At 39.5% G+C, this 27,305-nt stretch overlaps 4 protein-coding genes across 5 annotated transcripts; all 4 read left to right on the forward strand.

Annotated features, from left to right (window-relative positions):
- The first annotated feature begins 23 nt into the window (after nucleotides 1-23).
- LOC106700133 (P2Y purinoceptor 14-like) lies at nucleotides 24-3,316 on the forward strand. The gene is made up of 4 exons (XM_023352053.1): nucleotides 24-49; nucleotides 1,545-1,735; nucleotides 1,813-2,072; nucleotides 2,608-3,316. The coding sequence occupies exons 2-4, from the start codon at nucleotides 1,580-1,582 to the stop codon at nucleotides 3,302-3,304; spliced, it is 1,113 nt and encodes a 370-aa protein (XP_023207821.1). The 5' UTR covers nucleotides 24-49; nucleotides 1,545-1,579; the 3' UTR covers nucleotides 3,305-3,316.
- A 6,377-nt stretch (nucleotides 3,317-9,693) lies between these two features.
- Nucleotides 9,694-11,939, forward strand: LOC102219173 (P2Y purinoceptor 14-like). The gene is made up of 3 exons (XM_014474352.1): nucleotides 9,694-9,762; nucleotides 9,861-10,120; nucleotides 11,252-11,939. Exons 1-3 carry the CDS (start codon nucleotides 9,694-9,696, stop codon nucleotides 11,937-11,939), a joined length of 1,017 nt encoding a protein of 338 aa, XP_014329838.1.
- A 4,454-nt stretch (nucleotides 11,940-16,393) lies between these two features.
- LOC106700132 (P2Y purinoceptor 14-like) lies at nucleotides 16,394-21,002 on the forward strand. The gene is made up of 4 exons (XM_014474353.2): nucleotides 16,394-16,617; nucleotides 18,047-18,164; nucleotides 18,260-18,519; nucleotides 19,312-21,002. The coding sequence occupies exons 2-4, from the start codon at nucleotides 18,051-18,053 to the stop codon at nucleotides 19,979-19,981; spliced, it is 1,044 nt and encodes a 347-aa protein (XP_014329839.1). The 5' UTR covers nucleotides 16,394-16,617; nucleotides 18,047-18,050; the 3' UTR covers nucleotides 19,982-21,002.
- Nucleotides 21,003-21,885: 883 nt separating this feature from the next.
- Nucleotides 21,886-27,298, forward strand: LOC106700134 (P2Y purinoceptor 14-like). 2 transcript variants are annotated; one of them, XM_014474356.2, is made up of 4 exons: nucleotides 21,886-21,913; nucleotides 25,892-26,036; nucleotides 26,114-26,373; nucleotides 26,533-27,298. In XM_014474356.2, exons 2-4 carry the CDS (start codon nucleotides 25,896-25,898, stop codon nucleotides 27,215-27,217), a joined length of 1,086 nt encoding a protein of 361 aa, XP_014329842.1. In that variant the 5' UTR covers nucleotides 21,886-21,913; nucleotides 25,892-25,895; the 3' UTR covers nucleotides 27,218-27,298. The 2 variants fall into 2 exon arrangements, with proteins under 2 accessions (XP_014329842.1, XP_023207745.1); XM_023351977.1 differs by lacking the exon at nucleotides 21,886-21,913 and adding an exon at nucleotides 23,642-23,753.
- Nucleotides 27,299-27,305: the final 7 nt, after the last annotated feature.

Raw genomic sequence — 27,305 nt, forward strand, 5'->3', positions numbered from 1 at the left:
AGGCTGACAGAAAGCTGCTGAAGCTGAGAGACGAAGAACAAACACAGCTGTAAGCACTTTCAGACAAAATCCATCCTGCTGATTCTTTCAGCTTTGGGATCGTCTTTTTAGTCAAGAGCTTAGACGTTTCCATTTTACTACATTTATTTTATGCATATATGATGCTTTAGTGGTTATTAATTTCATCATTAAGACCGCTGGAGCTGCTTTAATAGCTGAGTGGCTGAAAATGTTGCACATTTATGGGACAGGAAGGAAGTGGCAAAAGGTGTAGGAAGGGTGGAAAGACCCTTTAAGGACATTCATGATGTTGGTGGGGCCTGGAATGAAAACAGTTTTGACACACAGCAACACAAATTGTTGCTGAACTGGTTAGCTCCTTCAGTGACAGACTGCTGATTCTAACTACACAAAGAAACGTTAAAGGAGATCTTTCCACCCAGCAGATGTCAGATCCCATCACAGCTCCCAACAAATTCAATAAGTGCTGGTATTCAAACTGTTATTCTCAGTTTTACTAATTTAAATAAAATCTTTGATGGTAAGACAAGCAACTTTATTCATACAGGACCTTCTAGTCAAAGGCAACTCAAAGAGCTTACAGACAGAAGTTAACAACATACATTAAGATAAAGCATAGAACAGATTTAGATTAAATCGATTTAAAAATAAAATAAGCATCTGCACATCTTTAGGCACAATTTTTATGGTCCTTACTGAAAATAATTTCTTTTTAATGTGCAAACATGCAAATTTTGTACAATTTATGGAACTCAAGGGCCAAACCTATGAACAACTGAGGATGTGTGGCAAGACTAATGCATTGAAGAGTAACATAATGATCATAAGAACCAGTTAAGATCAGAAGTTTGTACTTCCTGACTTCTCATTATCTGGTGTCGTTTTTAAAGTGTGTGCAGCTGCCAGATACCTGGGACATGATATACCTGATGACCTGACTGACGATAAGGACGTTTACAGACGCCGTTTAATGTAAACACAAGCCAACATGCTGGTACGAATCAGGGTGTGTTCTGTCTCGGTGACAGTGGCTCTTTTTAAAGCGCTGTGCGCTCTGTGTGTTCTGCTCACTTATGGAGAAAGTACAAGCAAAACAGTTTGCAGAAACTCAAAGTGCTTACAATGATGGAGTGAGGAAGCTGCTTAGGATGCCGGGACGGACGAGTGCGTTACTTGGTGGTGTGGGTGTCCCCATATTTCATGCTGTATTACAAAACCTTATGTACAGATTTCTGTCTAGATTATGTGCTTCTACAAATGACATCATCCTGATACTAACGGATTTTGCACAATGCTCAGTCAGGTTTAAGTCCAAAATGTGCAGCCACTGGCGATTTAGCCTCTCTGTAAATCAGTGACAGGATATTTGTGATTACAATTTTTTTAATGTGATTTAATTGTATTTTTTATTTTTTAAATGATCACTATTTTAATTTTTTTTCTCATATGCTGATGATAGAAAATGAATCAGTGCAGATGCTCTCCATCCATTCATTCTTATCACCATGTGATTTCTTTGACAGTTCTGTTTTGCTGCTTATGATAAACCTCCAGAACCATGGATGCAACAACGTCATCCATCCATGAATCACATGTCCACAACCATGAATCACATGACCACAACCATGAATCACATGTCCACAATACCACATGTCATTTATCTGTAGAATCATACCACTCTTTCCTAGTAGTGGTCTACAGTCTGCTGTTTCTGGTGAGTATCATGTCTTTGGGTTGCACTAAGCCAATTTAGGCAAAAATCATTCAAATGATTGATGATTTTCTCTACAGGTGGGCTTTAGCCTCAACAGCTTCACCTTGTGGTTTCACTGCCGTGGAGCTCATGGACAAGTGTCCAAGAGCTGGATGATCTACCTGAAACATCTGACAGCGGCTGACTTCCTGCTCTGCGTCAGCCTCCCGCTGCGCATTATTTACTACGACAACAGCTCATTCATCATCCACCTGCTCTACTGCAGCATCGGAGCCCCGCTCCTGTTTGTGAATTGGGCTGCTAGCATCCTGTTCATGGCATATATAGCAGCTAACAGGTACCTCACCTCAACTACAAACCAGATTATTAATTTAGACTATTGTTTAAAGCATGGGTCCCACATAATTTGCAGTCAGGGTAATTAAATTAAATAGACAGATAAAAATGTGAGTACATTTGAGGTGGATAAGATAGGCTAATGCTAGCCTAAATGTTATCATTAGTATTATGGCTACTTTAGCTTTATATCTATATTGAACAAAAATATAAACGCTCCATGTCAAATATATAGCTATTCAGACCCAATTGTTACATAACTATTTGCAGCTCCATCTCTACCACCATAAATTAGGGATAGATAATAAATTATCTGTCCCTAGTTTCATCCTCCTTGTAAGGAAGAATGTGGAAACACTACAAAGGAATTTCATGCTTTTAACCAAAAGAAATATAAAGAAGAGCCAGAACAAAACTCAGCATCCATCGTCAATGACTTTTTCTTCACTTTTGTATTTCATTCTGCAGAAATTCAGGTTGCTTCAAGGTCCAGCAAATCAAATGAATGGTCCCTGAATCCTTGTCCTTCTCCACAGATACATGAAGATATTTTATTCCACGGGAACTCACTTCCTGATGACTCCCAAAGCCAGCCACATCATCTCGATAACCACCTGGGTTGTTCTACTGACCATGATAACACCTTACTCCATCCTGATGCTGATAAACGAGAAACATCACGATGATGAACACAGCATGTGTGATCATCTGATCAGTGAACCTGTGAAACCACTGCACATACTGAGTCATGGTTTTGCTTTCATCATCTTCCTTTCAGGACTCTTCTCTCTAGTCTTTTTCTACTACAGCACCTCCCGCAGGGTGCTGCAGGTCCAGCAGGCCCAACTGGCCTCCCCCAACTCCAAAAAGCTTATGAAATCTCGCAGGAACATGTTGGTGTTGGTCAGTGTGTTCTGCTTTTGCTTTGTTCCTTATCACATTGTTCAACTTCCATATGTCCTACTTGAGGAAAACTGTTCGGTAGAGTTGTACTACGTCAAGGAGTTTGCCGTGTTACTATCAGTTTCTAACATCTGCCTGGATCCTCTTATTTACGTCTTTCTTTGTAAGGAGTTCAGGGCTCAGCTTAACCTGAAAAGAATATTCTGTCCAAAATGCAAGAGAAACACCTCCAGTTTGGAGGCAAGTGACAGTGAGGATCAGCCGAACACCATCAACACCATCAACACCATCAATAACATCAACACCATGTCAGAGCTCCAGGAGCAATAAAACTGGCACTGGTCAGAGTTCCTCACTGTTCATTTACCAATAACATGTGCAATATGTATGTATGTATGTATGTATGTATGTATGTATGTATGTATGTATGTATGTATGTATGTATGTATGTATGTATGTATGTATGTATGTATGTATGTATGTATGTATGTATGTATGTATGTATGTATGCATGTATGTGTGTAGGTACTGAGGGTGTAAATAAGTGATATAAAGCATAACTCTATAATTTTTGAATACAAGCTTATTAATTGAATCTGTCTGCTTCCATTTACTTCTAACTTTCTAATTTCCTGCTAATTAAAATCCCCACGAGCCGAACTTGAAAATTGGACGTTATGCTGATAACACCTAGCTTTCGTCAACAACTCAGAGGCGGAAGTCAGAGCTCCGCGCAACGCAAGTAATGTCCCTGCCGGAACACGGTGCGCTAAATAATAAAACATAAATTAACGAAGCTTTGAGGCAGGTAAATTTTCCAAGGAATTTTAATAATCGAGGTACTTGAATCATTCGAGGAATCTTTTCAGCCCTAGTTATTATATAGTGTTTATCTTATTGATCTTCAAATGGCACAGAGCCTCCATTTACCTGTTATGATGAAATGACAATCGCTTTCTCTCCTCCTGCCAAGCAACCACTGAAATTTGTGCATGTGAAATTTTGAGCTTGTACAGGTAGAGGTGAACACCGGGCCAGCGACGGGACACCAGAGAGTTGAAAGATGTTGTTGTTAAAGTTGCCCAACATCTGGTCTGTTGGGTTCACCCAGACTGGCCGGAAAATCAATCACTGCTAGTTCTAATTATTCATCACTCACATTCTTAAAGTCACAACATAACTTGAAAATTTGAAGCTATCAAGAGTTGCTAAAGATGTTCAACATATTTGCCAAATAATACAATTCTATGTTATTGTAAATATTTCTGTCACATTTCAATTACTGTTCAATTGTTTGGACGAACACGTCATCAAATAAAGTAAAAAAAAAGTTACAGTTGGTGCAAACCAAGGCTGCATGAGTGGCTCTAAAATGCTTTTTGAACTAATGGAGCAAAAATACAACAACTCTCCTGGTTCCAGGTGAAGATCAGATGGTTGTATAGAACAGCTACATTTTTAAGTTGTACTGTTAAACACAAACAGCATTCATGTTATATCAAAAATGACATGGATGTTGAAGTCTTCCACAAACATTAACAGTCATTACCAGAGAATACCACGGATAGACGGCCAACAAAAAACATAAAACAAACGTTGCCTTATATTTCGGGATGGGGAGTGTGTTTGTGTAGACAATGTTAGAGTTGAATGTTCTCCCCATAAGTGTGTGGATTCACTCCGGGTACTCCACCAACAGGCCAAACAACACGGCAGGAGAAGGTGATGCTCCACTTGAAGCTGAATCTTTGACACATGGCCACCAGATGGCACTGTGCTGAAAAACTTCGTCTGGTATTCACTAGTTATCGGCATTTCCACATTGCTTCATAAGTGTAAACATGTTTGTCCTGTGACCAGTTACAGCTTATCACAGGGTTGTTTTTATTCAGTTTATGTTTAACGTTTCATTTCATAGTAAACATGAGGGTAATGTAAATGTTCCTCTTGTCTGATCATTTTAGCTCTGAAAAATATGAAGACATTGAAAACCTCCTGGTTATTCCACCAAACATTGATTTCTGAACCCTTCCTGAGTTAAATCATTAGTATTGTTGTTTCTAAATGAATATGAAACTTGTTTTCTTTGCAATATTTGAAGTCTGAAAGCACTGCATCTTTTTCGTCATTTTGATCATTTCTCATTTTCTGCAAATTGCTTCAAATTTCAGAGACATGTTGTCAGTAGTTCGTAGAATAAAAGATCAATGCTTATTTTACTCAAACATGCACCTATAAAGAGTAAAATAAGAGAAATTTTAAGAGGTCTCTTAATTATTTCTAGAGCTGTATAAATATGGTGGTGTAAAGCAAGTGCATCTAATATAGAGTCAAGCTAATTATAAAGGCCACTAGTTCCAAAGAAAGCAAATGTTTTGTTAAAAGAAGAAAGGAGCTTTCACACCTTGTGTGGGTTAAGCACATTCAATAAAAACATCACTCAGTAAAACATCAGGGATGACTCATTTACCCCATGATAAACCACTAAGCAATCAGGAAGTTTGCAAATAAATTTGTTTCCTATTATTTAAATCAATAAGAAGAAATGAAACCTGTAACAGCCGAGAAGATTTCCGGCAGACAACATTAATTTCTGTGAAAATCCGAAAACTGCCTCGTAGCTAATCTCTCTAGACTGAGGAGGCATCAGACTGACAGAAAGCTGCTGAAGCTGAGAGACGAAGAACAAACACAGCTGTAAGTACTTTCAGACAAAATCCATCCTGCAGATTCTTTCAGCTTTGGGATCGTCTTTTTAGTCAAGAGCTTAGACGTTTCCATTTTACTACATTTATTTTATGTATATTTGATGTTTTAAAGATTATTAATTTCATCCAAGACCGTTGTGGAGCTGCTTTAATAGCTGAGTGGCAGATCTAGAAAATGTTACACATGGATGGGACAGGAAGGGACGGACAAGTATGGGTGGAAAATCCACATATGTAAACAGAAAACAAAATATTTCCGAAACTCTTCAAAGACAGCAAAAACTATTTTAAAGTACTTTCTGTCATCAGTCAGAATAAGAAAATAAATCCTCTCCCCATTCCAGTAAAACTTCACAGAACCTCATTCTGAACACTTTTGCTGGAGTATTTCTATTTTCCAGGACTTCAGACATCCGGTTTGCTCGTCTCCCACACATCACACTAAACTAGCCTACATTTATTTGCTTTCTATTTATACTCCTAAATGTGACAGAACGTTCTGAGCAAAGTTAGTAGCTTGTTCTTGATCAATATTTTTATATACAGTACAGACCAAAAGTTTGGACACACTTTCTCATTGAATTCAATGAGAAAGTGTGTCCAAACTTTTGGTCTGTACTGTATGTACAATATAATTTTATTATATTTGAAATTAATAATAGCGAGGAACTGCAATAATCCAGCCTCGAAGGGATAAGTGCATGGATAAGCTTTTCAGCATCTGGTTGGGTAAGAGATGAATGTAGAGTTGCTATATTTTCCAGATTAAAGAACAAAGTTTTGCAGATGTGTTTTATATTGGTGTCAAAAGAGAGGCGAGTCAAAGTGTACGCCAAGAATGGTAACGGAAGAGGAGAGTGCAATGTTCTGACCATAAAGTGTAAATGAGGTCATGGTGGATGACTGCAACTGATGCTTAGAGCCCACCAGAATAGCTCCCGTTTGGAACCACTGAGGCAAAGAAAATTCTGAGTCATTCATGTCTTTATATCCTCCAATCAGAGAGTATAGAGTGTGATGATGGAGATGAAGTGGATGAAGAGACAGAAGATGGATGAGGATCTGTTTCAATATAAAGTTGCGTATCGTCTGCATAGAAATGAAATGCTACACCAAAATGGGAGAAAACTTTGCCAAAGGGAAGCATGTAGAGGATGAAAAGAGTGGGGACCAGGACTGATCCTTGAGGAACCCCACAAGTAACCGTGTGTGATCTCTGGAGGTAGCTTACCCCAAGAAACCTAGCTACTCAAGTCAGTCAGTGGAAAGGTTGTGCAGTCAAATATTCATCAATCAAATATGTTTTAATACATATGTAAAATCTTATTTTGTTTTAAGTTATATGCTGCAGCTTTAAGCAGATGTTCGGTGTGAGAGTTCATTGCTGGGTGGAGGTTGAGCGGCGATCCGTCTGTGAAATATACAGAGCAATAAAAACCAGGACAAATCGCCTAAAAAACAGTTTTTACCCGATGGCAATCATGGCACTAAATTCAAAGGCATAAGAACTTCTGCTCTTGACACCACTTTGTTAAAAATGTAAATTCTGTTGCGACACCTCCAGGCGCTGCAACCATCTTCTGAGGTCTATTTATTTCTCATTTTGTACTATTTATTTCTTTCTACATTACGATGTCACCAGGTGACTCAGAGCCCATCCAATCACTGAACAGATGCTTAGAACAGATAAATGTGTGGATGTGCCAAAACTTTCTCCAGTTGAACAGAAACAAAACTGAAGTTATTATTTTTGGACCTAAAGAGGAACGATCTAGAGTTATAGATCTAGAGTCATAGATCTAGTTATAGATCTAGAGTCAATGCACAGCTTCAGTTATTACAACTAAAAACCAGCGATCAGGCCGAAACCTGGCAGTAGTGATGGACTCTGACCTGAACCTCCAGAGCCACATAAAGACAGTTACAAAGTCGGCCTTCTATCACCTGAAGAACATTTCCAGGATTAAAGGACTGATGTCTCAGCCAGATCTAGAGAAACTCATCCATGCCTTCATCTTCAGTCGTATTTATTATTGCAACAGCGTCTTCACAGGTCTGTCCAACAAATCAATCAAACAGCTGCAGCTGATCCAGATGCTGCTGCTGGCGTTCTGACTAAAACCAGGAAGATAGAGCACATAACACCAGTTTTAAAGTCCCTCCACTGGCTCCCTGTAGCTCAAAGAATAGACTTTAAAATCCTGTTGTTAGTTTATAAATCACTGAACGGCTTAGCACCACAATACATTAAAGATCTGCTGTTGTTGTATCAACCTTCCAGACCTCTCAGGTTCTGGTTCTGGTTCTGCTCTGCATCCCCAGAACCAGAACCAAACAAGGAGAAGCAGCTTTCAGCATCTATGCACCACAAATTTGGAACAAACTTCCAGAAAACTGTAAAACAGCTGAAACACTGACTTCTTTTAAATCTCGACTAAAAACCCACCTGTTTAGGATTGTATTTGAAATGTAATCAATTACAAATTTATTGATGTAACTTGACTTAATGACTGATTCTATGTTGCTTTGTGTTTCTGTGTTTGTAATGATGTAAAGCACTTTGAAATGCCTTGCTGCTGAAATGTGCTATACAAATAAAATTTGATTGATTGATTGATTTATCTTTGTATATTATGTATATACACATAACCTGCATCTTAACTCGAGTCGAGCAAATCTCAATCTTGTTGTAATCTGTTGATGACAATGACAAATAAATTTTATCTTATGACTACCAGTAGCGCGTAGCGGCGGTCCAGCAGAAGCAGAACCAGCATCTTTCATCGCTAGCTCGTTGACTTGAATAATGTTTTGGGTTATTAGTTTAGTGTTTGACCGTTTACTCTTCCAGGTGAGTGTTGGTAATTGTGTGCTGCTTTAGCTGCTGTCTGATCGCTCCGGATGTCTTTTTTCCTGCTGTGAACCTCAATATATACATACTCCGCCAAGTGTTTTTTAAATGCCATATTAGATTTGTTGTGTTGATGCATTTTGACGTGCTTTACCCAGCAAGGCAGTTCAACAAACGCCTATTAATCAGTCATCAATTGAAATCTGCTGGACTGAAGCAAGGAAATACCTAAAACATGCAGGGCAGTGAGTCTGGAGGACCAGGGTTGGGAAACACTGTCCTAACTACACAAAGAAGTGTTAAAGATCTTTCCAACCAGCAGATGTCAGTCAATAACCAACACAGCTCCCAACAAATTCAATAAGTGCTGGTATTAAGTTATTTGCACAGTTTTACTAATTTAAATAACATCTTTGATGGTAAGACAAAGCCAACTTTATTCATATAGGACCTTCTAGCCAAAGGTAACTCAAAGAAATTACACTTAATATACATTAAGATAAGCATAGAACAGATTTAGATTAAATGTATTTAAAAATAAAACAAGTATCTGCACATCTTTTGTGGCACAATTTTTAATAATTGGTTTTTAATGTGCAAAAATACATGCACATTTTGTCTAATTTAAAATGGACCTACTCAGCTGCACATTCCTTTGGATCAAAGTACGCTATTTTTAATGCCAGAACAATATTTATGTTGAAATTTGGCCATTACATTGCAGTACATTCTTTATTCTACAACCAATCTCCTCGTTAGTATAGTGGTGAGTATCCCCGCCTGTCACGCGGGAGACTGGGGTTCGATTCCCCGACGGGGAGTGAAGTTTGTTTCAGGAGGAGATCTAGATCTCAATGGGGTTTACCTGATTAAATAAAGGAATAAACTTTGAGAACATTCATGATGTTGTTGGGGCCTGAAATGAAAATAATTTTGACACCCCTAGTTTAGATTAAAACACATTCAAGTGTTGAAATGGCACTCAAAGGCCAGACCTATGAACAACTGAGGATCTATGGCAAGACTAGAAAATGAATAAGTGCAGCTGCTCTCCATCCATCCATCCTTATTACCATGTGATTTCTTTGACACTTGTGTTTTGCAACTTCAGAACCATGGATGCAACAACTTTATTCATCCATAACTCCTCAATCCAGAATATGACATGTGATTCAGATGTAAAATCATACCACTCTTTCCTAGTAGTGGTCTACAGTCTGCTGTTTCTGGTGAGTATCATGTCTTTGGGTTGCACCAATCCAATTTGGGCAAAAATCATTCAAAGTTTTGGTTTCACCAACTTATCATTTGATGATTTTCTCTACAGGTGGGTTTTAGTCTCAACAGCTTCACCTTGTGGTTTCACTGCTGTGGAGCTCATGGACAAGTGTCCAAGAGCTGGATGATCTACCTGAAACATCTGACAGCGGCTGACTTCCTGCTCTGCGTGAACATCCCTCTGCGCATTATTCACTACGCCAGGAGCTCATTCACCATTCACCTGCTCTACTGCAGCATTGGATCCCCACTCCTGTACCTCAATATAGCTGCCAGCATCCTGTTCATGGGCTACATAGCAGCTAACAGGTACCTCAACTACCAACTAGATTACTAATTTAGACTATTGTTTAAAGCATGGGTCGCACATAATTTGTAGACAGGGTAATTAAATTGGATAGGCAGATAAAAATGCAAATACATATATTCTGCTGAAGTTGGACATAGATAATATAGGCTAATGCTAGCCTAAAAGTTATTAGTATTTTGGCTACCTTAGCTTTATATGTAATTTTAGCTCTTAGTTATTTCAAATTGCATGGAATATGTTACTGTAGGACCAACATGCTGGTGATAGCCTAAATGTTATTAGTATTTGAGCTAGCTTTAGCTTTTTAGCTCACCTTGCCTTATACCAGTGATTCTCAGTTCCAGTCCTCATGACCCCCTGCTGTGCGTGTTTCAGATGTGCCTCTATTCCAAAACAGCTGTTTGAAATTATTGCATGTCCTCTTCTGCAGCCATCAAGTACTGCAGATGGCTGTTAATCACCCACAGATTCAATCCAGGTGTGTGGCAAAAGGGAAACACCTAAAACATGCAACTCAAGGGGGCCTGAGGACCAGAACACTCCCTTATACGCTGCTGTGACCTTACAGTTTAGCTTTGTGTTCTGCAGCAAATTCTATTAATCTTCAGGTACGATTTTCACACCGAGTGAAAGTTTTTACTCATCAACAGTTTTTCTTTACATACAGGTGTTTCGGCCATTTCTTGCATTTCTGAAAGTCTTTGGAGGTTGACTTAAAATGCCTTTGCAATTTTCACAAAAATGCAGTGTGAAAAAACAATTTTCACACTGAATTTTTAACTCTTTTTTATACCTATTGATGGGCAAACCAGACCCAATTGTTACATAAAGATTGGCAGCTTCATCTTTATCACCATAGATTGGAGCAACACCACCATTACAAAGCTTCAATCTGTCTATCTGTCCCTAACTTCATCCTCCTGAGCAAGAATGTGGCAACTCTACAAAGAAATTTTATTATTTTAACTCTAAGAAACATCCAGTAGAGCCAGAACCAAGCTCAGCATCCATCTACAATGACTTTATAAAGGACTGTATTCAGTTTTGTATTTCATTCTGCAGAAATTCAGGTTGCTACAAGGTCCAGCAAATCAAATGAATGGTCCCTGAATCCTTGTCCTTCTCCACAGATACATGAAGATATTTTATTCCTTGGGAACTCACTTCCTGATGACTCCCAAAGCCAGCCACATCATCTCGATAACCACCTGGGTTGTTCTACTGACCATGATAACACCTTACTCCATCCTGATGCTGATAAACGAGAAACATCACGATGATGAACACAGCATGTGTGATCATCTGATCAGTGAACCTGTGAAACCACTGTACACAGCGATTACTGCTTTTGCTTTCATCATCTTTCTATTGGTACTCTTTTCTCTAGTCTTTTTCTACTACAGCACCTCCCGCAGGGTGCTGCAGGTCCAGCAGGCCCAACTGGCCTCCCCCAACTCCAAAATTCTTATGAAGTCTCGCAGGAACATGTTGGTGTTGGTCAGTGTGTTCTGCTTTTGCTTTGTTCCTTATCACATTGTTCGAATTCCATGCATCATACTTTGGGGAAAATGTTCGGTAGAGTTGTACTACGTCAAGGAGTTTGCCGTGTTACTATCAGTTTCTAACATCTGCCTGGATCCTCTTATTTACGTCTTTCTTTGTAAGGAGTTCAGGGCTCAGCTTAACCTGAAAAGAATATTCTGTCCAAAATGCAAGAGAAACACCTCCAGTTTGGAGGCAAGTGACAGTGAGGATCAGCCGAACACCATCAACACCATCAATAACATCAACACCATGTCAGAGCTCCAGGAGCAATAAAACTGGCACTGGTCAGAGTTCCTCACTGTTCATTTACAAATAACATGTGCAATATGTATGTATGTGTGTGTGTAGGTACTGAGGGTGTAAATAAGTGATATAAAGCATAACTCTATAATTTTTGAATACAAGCTTATTAATTGAATCTGTCTGCTTCCATTTACTTCTAACTTTCAGCTGGTACACATGAATTTCCTGCTGTGGACAATAAATGATTAACCTGTTCTGTTTATGTTGGTGTCATGGGACATCTGAGAGCTTATAGTGAGAAGATATATGTTTCAATTTCAATATAGTGAGAATAATGTTTCAATTTAATTAATTAATCGGAACCCATACCGCTTATAACAACTAGGAGGCCAGCAGGGCTTTTTTATCTCTTCTGCATCTACAGATGAGAAACTGGAGTGTTTCCTGCATCAGAGAGATTTCATCAAAGGGTTGGCGTAAAGAAAAAGTGTGGGGTCAGTAAAAAGGCTTTTTATTTAATATAAATACATTAATGTGACCCTCCAAATAAAATAAACATGTTTATGAACGCAAATATAATAACGACGTAAAAAGTGACATGTTAAAAATGCTGAGTAATGATGCTCAGATTAGCATAACCATTAGCTCATACATTGCAACTGCAACTGATAAATGTTTCTTAGTGAGTTATAATCTCACCTTACCGCTCCATCATCCCTGCTGCTGGCCTCTGGTCTAACGTCTCCTCCCTGATTCTGCTGTTTGCTGTGTCAATAAAGATTTATTTTAAATATGTGGAAAAAAACAGCGAGCACAACTTCTGTCTGAACATGAATTAAAGAGTGTTGGGTTTATTACTGGCATTAAAAACCGCAAAGCGATGTAACAAAGGCAGACGTGGCTAAAGTAGTCAAAACTTGTACTGAATTAAGAGTAGCACCACTTCTACATACTTTTACTGGAGTAAAATGTAGCTGTCCAAGACATTGCTCAAGAGCAAAACTACTTTAGTACTAAATATTTTAAAATGTCATCTAACAGAAAAAAAAGCAAATTCTGGCATTTAAAGACTAAATTAAAAGGAACTGACTATAAATAAAACTCCACATTCCATTTTTAAGTCATTTTTTCCCAATATTAAAGTTACATAAAATTGATACAGTAGGTAATGTGTACACATTATTATATAGTGTTTATCTTATTGATCTTCAAATGGCACACAGAGCCTCCATTTACCTGTTATGATGAAATGACAATCGCTTTCTCTCCTCCTGCCAAGCAACCACTGAAATTTGTGCATGTGAAATTTTGAGCTTGTACAGGTAGAGGTGCACACCGGGCCAGCGACGGGACACCAGAGAGTTGAAAGATGTTGTTGTTAAAGTTGCCCAACATCTGGTCTGTTGGGTTCACCCAGACTGGCCGGAAAATGTTGATCTTCGATGTCGTTTATCACTTTCTGGAACTCTGAGGGCATTTCAATAATTCAGTCTTTTTTTGGTTAAAAAATATTAAACCAAAATTTGAACTCAAGGTCCAGAGATAAATGTCAGTCCTTCCAGCTCACCACTCTCAACATAGTTCCTGGGGTCCAAAACAAAAAACTTTACCTATAAATGAGATCAGGAGAAATCACCAGTTCTATCAGAGTTTCTATTAACATTTTAACATTCCATCCAGGCATCATGGGCCCAAATTAGTAATTAAGTCTTACATTAATTACATGACTGCCTCTGTGGGTAGGCACTGGATCAGCAAATGGTCGGTCTATAGCAGTGGCGCCAATCGCAGCGGATTCCCCGTGAATCTGCTGCAGGTCCCAGATGAAGAGACAAGCAGGCAGATCCACTGACCTGTTGAAACAGGAGAAATGAGGGAACAGCAGGACGACAATGTTGCAGCTCTGGTAGTTGTCATCAGAAATTATTCATTCATCACTCACTTTCTTAGTCACAATACAACTACTGTGATTAAACGATCACTCTGAACGGCTGCATTGTAGCACCGTATCAACTTGCTGTTACATCAGAAATTTTACTTTGCAGCTAAACGGCCACTATACAGTAAATACTCATTATACAGCTATCTCAAACCATTAACTAAACACCTGAGGAAATCCTCCGATAGCCAAGAGTGATAAAAACAAACTTCTACAACTTTTACCAAATACATCTGATAAATGTACAAACAGACTCTGAGCAACATTTGACCAGCAGCTCTGGACTAATTCAGACCGACTCCCCCAGATTCAGATGTAAAAATACAAAATCCAATATAGAAACTTATATTTTAATTTTGAACTTAACTAATTAAAGCTTTTAATTGTGCTTTAAGTTGTGTGAAACCTTACCTTCACTTTCATCTGAAGTCCATGCACCAATCCTTCCACATGAATATCTTTGTCACTTTGTGTAAAAAAACGTCCTTGTTTCTCATTTTCAAAAATCTGGCAGCTTTAATAGAGATGATCACTAAGGACAGTCGTCTTGAACGGTTCTGACTGTATTTTTCAGACTTTTTTTTAGCCTTTTCAATGCGTAGAAGAAGAAAACATGTTGCCTGCTTCTCCTATGCACTGCCCTCTATCAGTGAGGCAGGGTACTGAACTGCCTCACCTGCACATTTTTGCTGTGCATTTATGACCAATCAGAAAGACTAAATGCCACTCACCTGTACATTTTGACATTACATTATGTCAAAATGTAATATGTTGACATTCTACAGCACTGTAGAATGTCAACATATGTAGAGCATGTGTAATTAAACAAGTATATTGGCGATATAACAACAAACAACAATGGGCTCCAACTGCCTGCTTCATTCATTCGCTTCTGCCATCTAGCGGCACGAATGTGAAACTGCACAGCACTGTTCTAATGATACATTACTGTTCAAACGAGGCCATGCTTTTAATTACAATCACAACAAAATAAATGTGACCACATTTTGTGGCATCGCAATGTTTACATAGCATACAATATTATTAGCTGGAGTAAAAAATCAATTAGTTAAGTAAAAACTAAACTTGAACATGGATTTTATGTTATTATAAGTATATTTCTGTCACATTTCAATTACTGTTCAATTGTTTGGACGAACACGTCATCAAATAAAGTAAAAAAAAAGTTACAGTTGGTGCAAACCAAGGCTGCATGAGTGGCTCTAAAATGCTTTTTGAACTAATGGAGCAAAAATACAACAACTCTCCTGGTTCCAGGTGAAGATCAGATGGTTGTATAGAAAAGCTACATTTTTAAGTTGTACTGTTAAACACAAACGGCATTCATGTTATATCAAAAATGACATGGATGTTGAAGTCTTCCACAAACATTAACAGTCATTACCAGAGAATACCACGGATAGACGGCCAACAAAAAACATAAAACAAACGTTGCCTTATATTTCGGGATGGGGAGTGTGTTTGTGTAGACAATGTTAGAGTTGAATGTTCTCCCCATAAGTGTGTGGATTCACTCCGGGTACTCCACCAACAGGCCAAACAACACGGCAGGAGAAGGTGATGCTCCACTTGAAGCTGAATCTTTGACACATGGCCACCAGATGGCACTGTGCTGAAAAACTTCGTCTGGTATTCACTAGTTATCGGCATTTCCACATTGGTGAGAACCTGGGGTTTGGCATTTCAGCTTAACTGAATATCTTCAAGTTCCAGTGTCCACAGTGTTAAGGAATGAGTCACATGTTTGTCCTGTGATCAGTTACAGCTTAAAGCATTTTTATTCAGCATGCTTACGTTTAACATTTCATTTAATAGTAAACATGAGGGTAATGTAAATGTTCCTCTCGTCTGGCCATTTAATTTAGCTAAACACTAGATTATACAAAAAAGTAAATCTAAATTAAATAAAAGAGCTAAAGTTGATCTGTATGTCTCCATTGCAACATAAAACGTCACCTTTATTTCATTGTACGTGGGGAAAAAAAAGAAGAAGTATAAACAACCTCTTTTAACCATCATGATGTGCCTGATAAAGAATGAGTCAGATCTTTAGGTTAACCCATTCACCCACTAAGACCGACGGTCGCCTAGCGGATGAGCTTATTGCTTTATGACTAGTGTTAGCTGACAGTGACTAAAGGGGATTTTGTGATCATGTCTTCTTGTTCTATGTCTCCTTTTCAAAACATAAGAGAAATGCTGTGCTCTGCATTCACTTGGTGTTGTTTTTCTTCTCCCTCTACTGAGATACTCAAGAACCACAGAAACCCAATCTAGAACAGTAATCAGGCAACCAAATACAGAGCAGTAACCTGATCTGAACCCAGCAGTTAATGATTTAAAATGTCACAACAAATCAAAAAGAGATTCTCTAAACTGAAAATTAGCACCACAAATGCTAAACTAAGCAAAGCAGAGCAAAATACTGCATGCCATCATGTGATGTAAAAATTAATACTTGTCTGGTTTCAGTTTATGTGGTCTGAATGGGAAGTAGGCTGTCACTCAGCAAAACATCAGAGTTGAACCATTTACTTCACAAGAAAGCAGAGAGCAACCAGGAAGCTTGTGAATAAGTTTGTATCATTTTTATTTAAAGCAAAGAAGGAACAGACATCATTTCATTGGTGTGAAAATCAGTCTATCAACTGTTTCCTCAACTCTGACCAGACTAAATGCTGACAGGAAGATCTCTGAAGCCTCAGAAAGATTCAGCTTCTGGTGCCAAGACTAAGAACAAAATCAGCTGTAAGTACCTTCAGACAAAATCCATCTTGCTCCAGGTTTTTCCAGCTTTGGGATCTTTTTCGTTTTATTACATTTCTTTTACATAAATTTAATGTTTTTATTGTTATTAAGCTGCTCTAAAACACAAGCACAGGCAGAACATTGATGACCTTGGAGATTTCTGCATCTTTTCTTCATCCTATCAACATTCAAGGTCAGATGTTTTTAGTTCAGAAAACTGTCAGCTGGAAATCAGTGGCGGATCTGGAAAATGTTATCTGTGCAGGGGCAAAGAAGGGGAGGGGCAATGCTGGACCTTCTCAGTGAAGTATGCTGAAAATCCCCTGAATGTAAATAGAGTGAACAACACAACTTGATTCATTTTTAGGTGATTTCTGAAGCAAACTGGTTCTGCTGAATTTTACATTCTCCAAATCACAGAGCTACTGTTAGGGTCCTGGGTTGTTTTGGGGTTTGATTTATTGATTCTAACTTAACTGATATTCTATGTTCCTTGGTCTTTCTTTGATTAGATCAGCCTTGTTTCTGTTTTCACTTTAGTTCAACTTTCTTAGTGATTCTAGTTTATGGTGTTTATTTCTTGTGTCTAGTTATTCTTTGTAACTCTAGTTAATTATGTCCCTTATGTCTACTTATTCTTTAGTGTTAGATATATTTCCTGTTCCCTGGTGTACTCTCGCTCTGTTCCACATTCACCCAGTACTGAAACATTTTTGTTTCAGTACTGGGTACAAGAGTTTGAAGACAGTACTGTCTTCAAACTCTTTACTGCTTTGTCCTGTTAGATCCTGTTGTCCTGGTCATGCTCCTTGTGCTTTTGTTTGTTCCTGTTTTTTGTTCTCCCCTGGCTCCTTGTGCTCCCATGGTTTATTTTAAGTCTTTGTCCATTTTTTTATTAATCCACAAAATTCGACCCAATGCCTCCTCCTGCTGCATTTAGGTTCCCTCAACAAACACACAATATGACATCTACATTTTTCAGCATATGGTTCATTTGTCAACAGAGAATTGGTGAAGCCAGGTCAGTGCTTTCACTGAAGATGCTCCCCAGTTTCACCTTACTGGTGCCAGTAAGTCAGAAAGCTTGTGAACCATTAACAGATGGTGGTTGGCACTGTGAGCGTCTGGTGGAGGATCTCTGGGTTGATGGTTCCAGGCCGAACAGATCCTGGCGTACGCCGTTGGGTGGTCAGTGTGGTGCGGGATGAAGTGAAATCTCAGGACAACTGTCATCTGTTTTCCTCGTAAACAAACTGAAGGTTACCAGCAGCAGTTCTGTGATGGTTTTCAGACGCTTCATCAACATTTGATGCAGAATTTCATGACCACAGAGGTCAGGGCGACAGACCTTAAAACAACTGAGGTAATGAATGTTTGCAGACACTCTCCACACAGTCTCTGAGTTTTACTCCTCATCATAAACCTGCAGAACCATGGCAGACCTGGAAGGAGCAAATTCCTCAGGCACTGGGCAAAACAAAATGTGTGATTCAGTGGAAACATCATACCATCCTTTCCTAATACTAATCTACTGTCTGCTGTTTCTGGTGAGTGTCAAGTCTTCAGCTTATACCAATCCAATTTAAAGAAAAAATAAGTTAAAGTTTTGGTTTCACCATCACCTCAATCATTTCCTCGGCAGGTGGGCTTTAGCCTCAACAGCTTCACCTTGTGGTTTCACTGCCGTGGAGCTCATGGACAAGCATCCAAGAGCTGGATGATCTACCTGAAACATCTGACAGCAGCTGACTTTCTGCTCTGCATCAGCCTCCCGCTGCGCATTATTCATTACGCCAGAAGCTCATTCACCATTCATCTGCTCTACTGCAGCATTGGATCCCCACTCCTGTACCTCAACATGTCTGCCAGCATCCTGTTCATGAGTTACATTGCAGCTAACAGGTACTGCATCTCTTACTCAATTACCAGCCAGGCAATTAATGAGTAGATTTAAACCATGGGTCAAACTTGTCCTGTTTTATGTTGTGATGAGCTATCAATGCTGACAAGTGAGCTAAATTAATAAATACATCACAGAGACGTATATCAGGTATTGTGTTAGTGTAGTTCACAAATCAGTTCTAATGATGCATCAGCCATTAGTGCCAGTTAGAGCATCATAACATCAAACGTCACTATTGGCGCCCTGATATGTGCAAGCAAGAAGAAAAACAACAACCATGGCAGACCACAATGAGGGTTAACTTCAAATCATAAGATTTTAAATTTGATAGCGGCACTGAGAACTTCTTCCTCTCTTTTATGGTGGCTGCCAAGACAACGACCATGTTCTCTGTGTGTGAAGTTATTGCTCCCTCTACTGCGCAAGGGGGAAACTTTTGATTTTTTTTTTTTTTGAACAAAAATATAAACGCTCCATGTCAAATATATAGCTATTCAGACCCAATTGTTACATAACTATTTGCAGCTCCATCTCTACCACCATAAATTAGGGATAGATAATAAATTATCTGTCCCTAGTTTCATCCTCCTTGTAAGGAAGAATGTGGAAACACTACAAAGGAATTTCATGCTTTTAACCAAAAGAAATATAAAGAAGAGCCAGAACAAAACTCAGCATCCATCGTCAATGACTTTTTCTTCACTTTTGTATTTCATTCTGCAGAAATTCAGGTTGCTTCAAGGTCCAGCAAATCAAATGAATGGTCCCTGAATCCTTGTCCTTCTCCACAGATACATGAAGATATTTTATTCCTCGGGAACTCACTTCCTGATGACTCCCAAAGCCAGCCACATCATCTCGATAACCACCTGGGTTGTTCTACTGACCATGATAACACCTTACTCCATCCTGATGCTGATCAACCGCACATCTCAACCGCCTGATCATGGCACCTGTGGTCATCTGTTCACAGAACTCATAAGACCACTGTACATAACAAGTCATGCTGTTGCTTTCATCATCTTTCTGTCAGGACTCTTCTCTCTGGTTTTCTTCTACTACAGCACCTCCCGCAGGGTGCTGCAGGTCCAGCAGGCCCAACTGGCCTCCTCCAACTCCAAGAAGCTTATGAAATCTCGTAGGAACATGTTGGTGTTGGTCAGTGTGTTCTGCTTTTGCTTTGTTCCTTATCACATTGTTCGAATTCCATACGTTATACGTCAAGGACACTGTTCAGTAGTGTTGTACTACCTCAAAGAGGTGGGCGTCTTACTGTCAGTTTTTAATATCATTCTGGATCCTCTTATTTATGTTTTTCTTTGTAAGGAGTTCAGGGCTCAGCTTAACCTGAAACAAATATTCTGCATAAGAGGCGACAGAAACACCTCCAGTTCGGAGGCAGGAGACGGTGAGAATCAGATGAACACCATCAGTAGCAGTGTAGCGCCCCGGGCTCAGTGAGGACAGACTGATAGACACAGGAATCATTGGTCCAGGTTGTTTCTGATTAAACTTTTTTTAAACAGCTCATACAATATTAGTATGGTACTCAGCATAGATACAGAGAGGCTGGAAGAGTCAGAGGATGACATAAAGACGGACATGCTTTGTTCACATTCCACGTTGATTAGTGCTTCATTGTGAGCAATGCCCTGAAAAAATGGATGATGATCAGCACTAAACTCCAGGTGCATCAAAGACAAGTGTTACGTCAGGCCATTTGAATCAGTTTACACCAGCGTGGTCTGTTACGACCTGCTACGGTGAATGGAATAACATCCTTAACCCAGTCACTGTGCCTCTGCACAAACAGCAGGTCTAATTAATTATGAGGGATGCTAATGCTCAGACAATGACTTGAGGGCACATCATGCTTCAGCAGACAATAAGTTTACTTGTCAACAGCACAAGATCTCATTGTCATGGCTAAGTTCACATGAAACAGTATTGAGACATTTTCCGTTGTGGTGTACCAACCTCTGTTGTTGGTATTTGTTTCAATCTATAGTTTCAGGTGAAGAAATCACCATTGCATGCTTTGACTTAAGCGCCTTCTTTCACAACATTATAAGATTGTTGCACAGTGTTTACACATTTTCAATAAATTTCACCCAAAAGCCAAATATCCCTAACTTTCTGTGAATTAGTCTAGTAGTTCATGTGCAAATTTGTCATATTAAGCATAAGTGGATGTAACTCCCACTGCTCTATGGTGGCAAAGAGTCTCTAATAAGATGCTTAGTATGAATGGAAAATGTCGCAGTGGGATCAAAAGCTATGCAAGATCAGAAACCGTTTGAAGTGATATTGCGACAATGGTCCACAGGGGGGCGCATTCTACTTGTAAAATAAGCTAATCCTTCCTTATAATCTGAGTTTGCTCATTTTAATAACTATGAAGTGTTTTTTCCTATGATGTAAATTTGCAATTGCTGTAAAGTTTATTCTTATTTTCAAGTTTTTACATTATTACTTTTGTTAAAACTGAATGCTCCTATTTAACTTTAACACAATAGTAGTACAATAAAGTGTTATTTTGTTTTATTCCTTCTGTTTGGTTCATGGGACTTGTGAGAGAATATGGTGAGAAAATCTATGACAATCTAAAAGTTTATTTTAATTCATCAGGATCCCTAATAAATAAAATCCTAATGCAGGTCTGACGGATTCTTACTTCTAATAGCTGAGCAGACAATTAACGGGAATGTTTCCTGCATCAGTGTTGTTGCATCAAAGAACTGAACTAATGAAAAAAGGTTGTACTTTCTTTAAGCATGACATATTTTGCAGTAATTATGAGAAATAAGAAAGTCTTCTCAAATGTTCAGTTATGTTCCAAGTCAAAAGATGCTACGATATAATTCATTGCAGATACTGAGAAGGACAAATTAACCCACGAGCGTTCACAGGCTGCCGAGCGGTGGAGTGAAACAAACAGACTCTTTTTAACGTCAAAAACTGTATAAATCATATTATGACTCTTTCTCTAACACCCACACACCTTAACTACATTTCTGAGTGTTTGGTTGACCACTAACCTGATTTGATAACCGAGGGAGAGAGGAGGCAGATTATAGCGGTTGTAGGATTTCTCTTTTTGTCTTTGGCTAAAGACCACGTACCATTTCTCCCACTAGTGCTAGGCTGACGTGTATGTTTTGGTTGTGTTTACCCACAATGCCCTGCGCTGTATCCTCCTTCCTGCTTTTAGAGCGGTTTCCAGTTCACGTCAACCGAACCCAGGCCAAAGTTGTTAGGCGGACTAGAGTTCGCTGTTTTGGTGCGTTTACGCATTCACACCTCTGCAAATAAACTGGACTTTCCAGGCAGACGGACAGAAGTTGAATTAAAGCGGAGTGAACAAGACTGGTGTGAATGCATCCTTAAAGCTGGGTATGTAGATTATTTAAAAAAACAAACATGTTTTTTACATACTTAAAACTGTCACCATGTTGTGAAAATTGAGCTCCTCTGCCTTCTCCTAGATCTAAATTCAGAGCCAGGAAGAGAGTCTTATCGTTGTCAATCATCCTCGTGTACATGCTGCTCACACCCTCTCTCTTGTTTTCTGCTATGATAGACCTTCTCCCTGTCAGCAGAGCATGTTGTGACTGCTCAGGCTACTTAGCATGATCACCAATGACGGCGGATAGACGGTCTTTAGCACATTGTGCTAATGGCAGAGCAGAATAAAATAGGTTTACTGACAGCACCAAGACTCTCCTCTGATTGGCTGTTTTTGGGGAGAGGTGGAGGATATTGATCTTTTCACAGATTATCTGTGTCGTATTAAATTGTCACGACATGGTGACAGTTTTAACCCATAAAAAACATTTATTTTTGTAAATGTTACATATTTTAAAATCAGTTGATTGGTTGTTTCAGTTATCTCTGGACATAAACACCGTAGGATATTCTATCTTTAAGCCCCTGAAAGTGGGAGTCTGGGCTTCATTTAGCCTTTTGACTTCATATTTTTTCCTTTTCCTGGAAAAGGTTCCTGAGGTGGGAACATCTTAGAAGAGCTTATGCTCCTCTATGCAGAGATGCATGGAGAGGTGGAGGCAGGTGGATCATCTGGTGTGGTGGGGTGAGGTTTGTCAGACTGACGGTAAATGTGGAAGCTTGTTGTGGATAATTGGCTGAGTGGAGCCGCTTCAGGCTTGACAGCTGTTAACTTCCTCAAAGCAGATTCCTCAGATGACACCAGGTTAAATCTGTACTTAGATTATTTCTGCTTCTGTCTCCTCTTCAAAAGGCTTTTCCTTTCTCTTTATGGCATAACCTATTGCATGTTGGTGCAGTAGCCAATGTTTGAACTCATAGAGTTACCATCCCCACACCAAGGAAACCCTATAAAATATTATTATTCCAGTTCAGAGGACTTAGAAAGTCCTAATGTCTTCAGGTCAGATCATGTAAGTCCTGTTCTGATGAGTAAAACATTAGAACCTGGTCCAAGACTGTGACCTTTACCAGTTCAACAATCATCCATTTATTGTAAATATACAATCAAAAGCTCATCTGTGTTGAATCAAACTGTGAAAAAGCTCCCGTCTCTTAGAGGAAATGGTCTACGTTGGTGTCAGGTGGTTTTTAATGATGAAGTGGTTTATATGGTCAATTCATCCCAGAGGAAACCAACAATGGTATCTAATTTATTCATTTACTTTAAAAACCCCACAGAAACTGGAGAACTTCATCTTTTCTATAACATACAAAATCATTTTGACTGATTGCAGTAAAAAGTTCCTCTTTTCTGCTCCACACTACTCTGTTTTGCAGAAGAGTCTGGTTGGGTAACAAAGATGTTTGCAAAGCACAAATATAGTAAAAATAATTTTGCTAATTGTGGTATTTGAGAGTGGAAATACAAAGTAAATGCAAACCCGGTGCAGCTCACCTAATGGTGTGAGATGCCATGCCACAAAGCAAACAGGAAGCACAAGTGAGAAGTTTCTATTCTGTTACAAGCCAAAACCCCAACAGGACTGTGGCGTAAAGGCTAGCAGCCACTATCTTATCTCAACCAATCAGAACACGGCAGGCGTTTGCTGAGACACTTCAACAGGATCTGAACCTTAGGGAATCAGAGTGACGGCTTCTCCGGGTAGATTTTCAGTTTTCTGAGCAGAAGCGATGCAGATGCTGAGCAAACATCAGATGGGCCGTTTCTAAAACCCAGAAGAAGTACCCGGTTCTGAAGTGGGGAACAGGAAGAACAAATGGACCTGTAAGTACCTGAAACCATAAAGACCAGCTATAGGATCCAGTCTTTACGGTCTCACCTGCCTTTCAGTTGGAGTTTGGTTATTTTTTTATGCTAGTTTGGGTCCCAGGTTGGTTTCGGTTGCAGCGTTTCTCCAAACACAGTTCTTCATTAAAAAATATGTAAAGGTGAAGTTAATCTTTAAGATAAATATCAGTCCAGTTGAATTTGTATTATTTTTGTGCTTAATTTTTTTACAGATTTTTACAATAAGTGATGAAGGAATTAAGATGATTTTTCACACTTCATTATTCTTGGCCACTGGCATCTCTTCTTGCAGCTTTTTAACCGCAAAGAAAAGCTGGGGTTTATGTTTAGTCTTATTTCACAGTAACCACTGAGTGTTAACAGATGGGTGGCATACTCCGACTCGCTCTTAACAGGGAAAAAAAACTGTGGCTTCATGTTGCTTTAAAGGAGCTGAATTACATATTTTCCAGCCACAATCAAGTAGTTATGTCACCTCCAGTTATAAAATATTCTGCATATCAAACATGACTTACAAGAAATTTCAGTTCGCAACTTAAAGCTTTGAAGGTGGGCCTGTGTTTCTTTAAGAGGTTTCCACTCTTTCCGACAAGCTGCTTTCATTACATTAACATTCCTCTATTAAGTATCTACAACAGGCATGTCCAAAGTCCGGCCCGAGGGCCAATCACGGCCCGCGGTCAGATTTCATACGGCCCACAGCTTCGGTCTTATAATGTATTATTTATGGCCCGCCTCCACTGTCAAACAGAATAAATAAATCATAAAACTTGAAACTGTAATTCCTCCTTTCACCAAATGGTGGCAGCACCACTTTAATACTATCAGTCTCTGCCTCCGTGCAGCGAACCGCTCTCCACTCATTTCTGCCATGGCCACTGCAAAGAAAACAAGTTTACAGTGAGGGCCGTCGCTTTCAAGAGAGATGGGAATTATAATACTTCTTCACTGAAAGTCAAGGCAATTGTGCTTGTCTAATTTGTAATGAGACGGTTGCCTTGTTTAAGGATTTCAACGTAAAAAGACACTACCAGACTAAACATGCTAACACATACAACAAGCTAACAGGAAGTGACCGTGCTGAAAAACTAAAGCAACGCCAAGCTGGACTGGCATCACAACAGCGATTCTTCACGCGGGCCTGTGAGTCAAAAGAAAATACCACCAAAGCTACGAAGTTAATGTTAATAGCTAAACATGGCAAACCTTCTACTGAAGGTACATTTATCAAAACTGTGTTATGAAAATGGTGGAGAACATTTTGCCCTGAGAAGAAGCAAGAATTTGCGAAAAATGTTTGCCTGGCAGTAACAGTGTGGCACTGAGAGCTGAGGACATGAAACTGAGTATTTTGAACGGCAACGTCTGTCACTATCAGCAGTGAAAAGCCAAAAGAACATTTATGCACCTGGATTTATGGCACTTATTTTTATTAAACTCTTGAGTAAGATTTGGTTATGAACCTGTAGATATAGTAAATGACGAGCAAAATTCACTTGTTTTAAGATTTAATAATAACAGACAACTTTGCATTACTTATAACTCCTGTTTAAAATGTTCTTGAGGCAAAAATATTTTTAAACTCATGTAAATTTAAGGTATTTCATACAGTTTGTTCAATGTTATCTGACTCTCCAGATATGAAAGAAAGGCAGAATTTGGGTTTTTAGAGTTGTTCTCATCTGCCTGAGTGGCTTATATTTGGTTATTTTGTCATTTGAAAAATAAAGATAATTGTGACAATGAAAATTGTTTTATAACGGTGTGTATTTGCATGAAACTTTTGTAGTTAAAAAATGTCCAAACAAACTATTGGCCCCCGGGCATCTTCACTTTATCAAATCTGGCCCTCTTTGCAAAAAGTTTGGACACCCCTGGTCTACAAGCATTCGGAGAGCTGGACTAAGTAGTTTGTTTAAGCTCAGGAGATGCACAGTTCCACCAGGTGTTTGCAAACTGCTGCTGCTGCTAGTTTGAAGGAGCTGCGTGTGGAAAGCGACACTTGGTTAGAAATATCAATCGGGAAGCTGTAGAGGGTTTGGCTGTGCTTCTTTAGATTAACTAAATCATTTACTTTCTTTTGCTGAGGTTTTAAGAAAACATCTTCCTTACAGAAACATGTCTGCACCAGGGTCTGTGACCACAGCAGTCAGTAACGCCTCAGTTCCCAACCAGAGCATGACCAGTCCAGTCCCCTGTGACCATGGTGAGAGATCAACTCATCTCATCTTCATCCTAGTCTACAGTGTGCTGTTTCTGGTGAGCGCCTTGTTTCCTCACTGTCTTCAAAGATACGGTCCAGTCCAAGCCAGAGTTTCTGACGTTTTTCTCTCCAGGTGGGCTTGGTACTCAACAGCTTCACTTTGTGGTTTCATTGCTGCCAACCTCAAAAAAACGCCTCTAAAAGCTTGATGATCTACTTGAAGAACTTGACAGCAGCCGACTTCCTTCTCTGCCTCAGCCTGCCACTTCGCATCATCCACTACACAACCAGATCCATCACCATCCACCTGCTCTACTGCAGCTTTGGAGCCTCCATACTGTTCCTCAACATGTACGCCAGCATCCTGTTCATGGGCTACATCGCTTTGAACAGGTACTAGAGTTTCTACTGCAGACTAGATGACAGCTGCACCTCTGTGTTCTTGCTTAAGTACTTAGATATTTGTGGTGTTTAGAGTAGCTTTAGTTCTTTGTGAAACTGGTGATGTGTTTTAGAAAGGAACCTCTTTAGCGCCCCTCTCTGTCTCTTTAGATATTTTAAGGTGGTCCGACCTTTTGGAGCCTTCTTCCTGCTGACTAAACGAGCTGCATGCATCACCTCCTTGACCACATGGGTCTTTCTCCTGACTCCGATGACAGCGTACTCCACCGTGCTGCTAAAAACCCTGAAACCTGACGGGTCTGATGAAGACAGCTGTGAGGACCTGCACAGTGATTCCGTCAAACTGATCTACAAAACCCTTCACATCGGTGCTTCCACCATCTTTCTGTTGGTGTTCTTCTCGATGGTTTTCAGTTACTACAGTGCCTCCAGCAAGGTGTTGCAGGCTCAGCAGAGACAGTCTGCCTCCTTCAGCTCCAGGAAGCTTCAGAGGTCTAGGAAGAAAATGTTGGTTCTCATCTGCATCTTCTGCATTTGCTTCGTTCCTTACCACCTGATCCGACTCCTGTATACGTTTCTGCAGCAGCGCTCCTCGGACAGGGTGTTTTACTACCTCATGGAGTTCACCACCATTGTTTCAATTCTTAATGTCTGCCTAGATCCGCTTGTTTACTTCGTCTTCTGCAAGGATTTTCGGTTTCATCTGAAGCTCAGGAGTTTCTCCTCCCAGAAGGAGAATGGAGCCAGGAGGAGCAACGAGGAGCAGCTGAGGAGCATTAACCTCAACAAGGACAAGACCCTCAGCACAACATCACGGTCAACTGGTGAGGTTTAGTGTGTTAAAGACCAGAGGGTTCAGACTCAGAAAACTGATGGAAAACTCATTGAAATGTCAGTTTTCCATCAGTTTGACCAAAAATGAC

This window comes from Xiphophorus maculatus, chromosome 18 (assembly GCF_002775205.1).
Source record: "Xiphophorus maculatus strain JP 163 A chromosome 18, X_maculatus-5.0-male, whole genome shotgun sequence".
In the NCBI taxonomy this organism is placed as follows: Eukaryota; Metazoa; Chordata; class Actinopteri; order Cyprinodontiformes; family Poeciliidae; genus Xiphophorus; species Xiphophorus maculatus.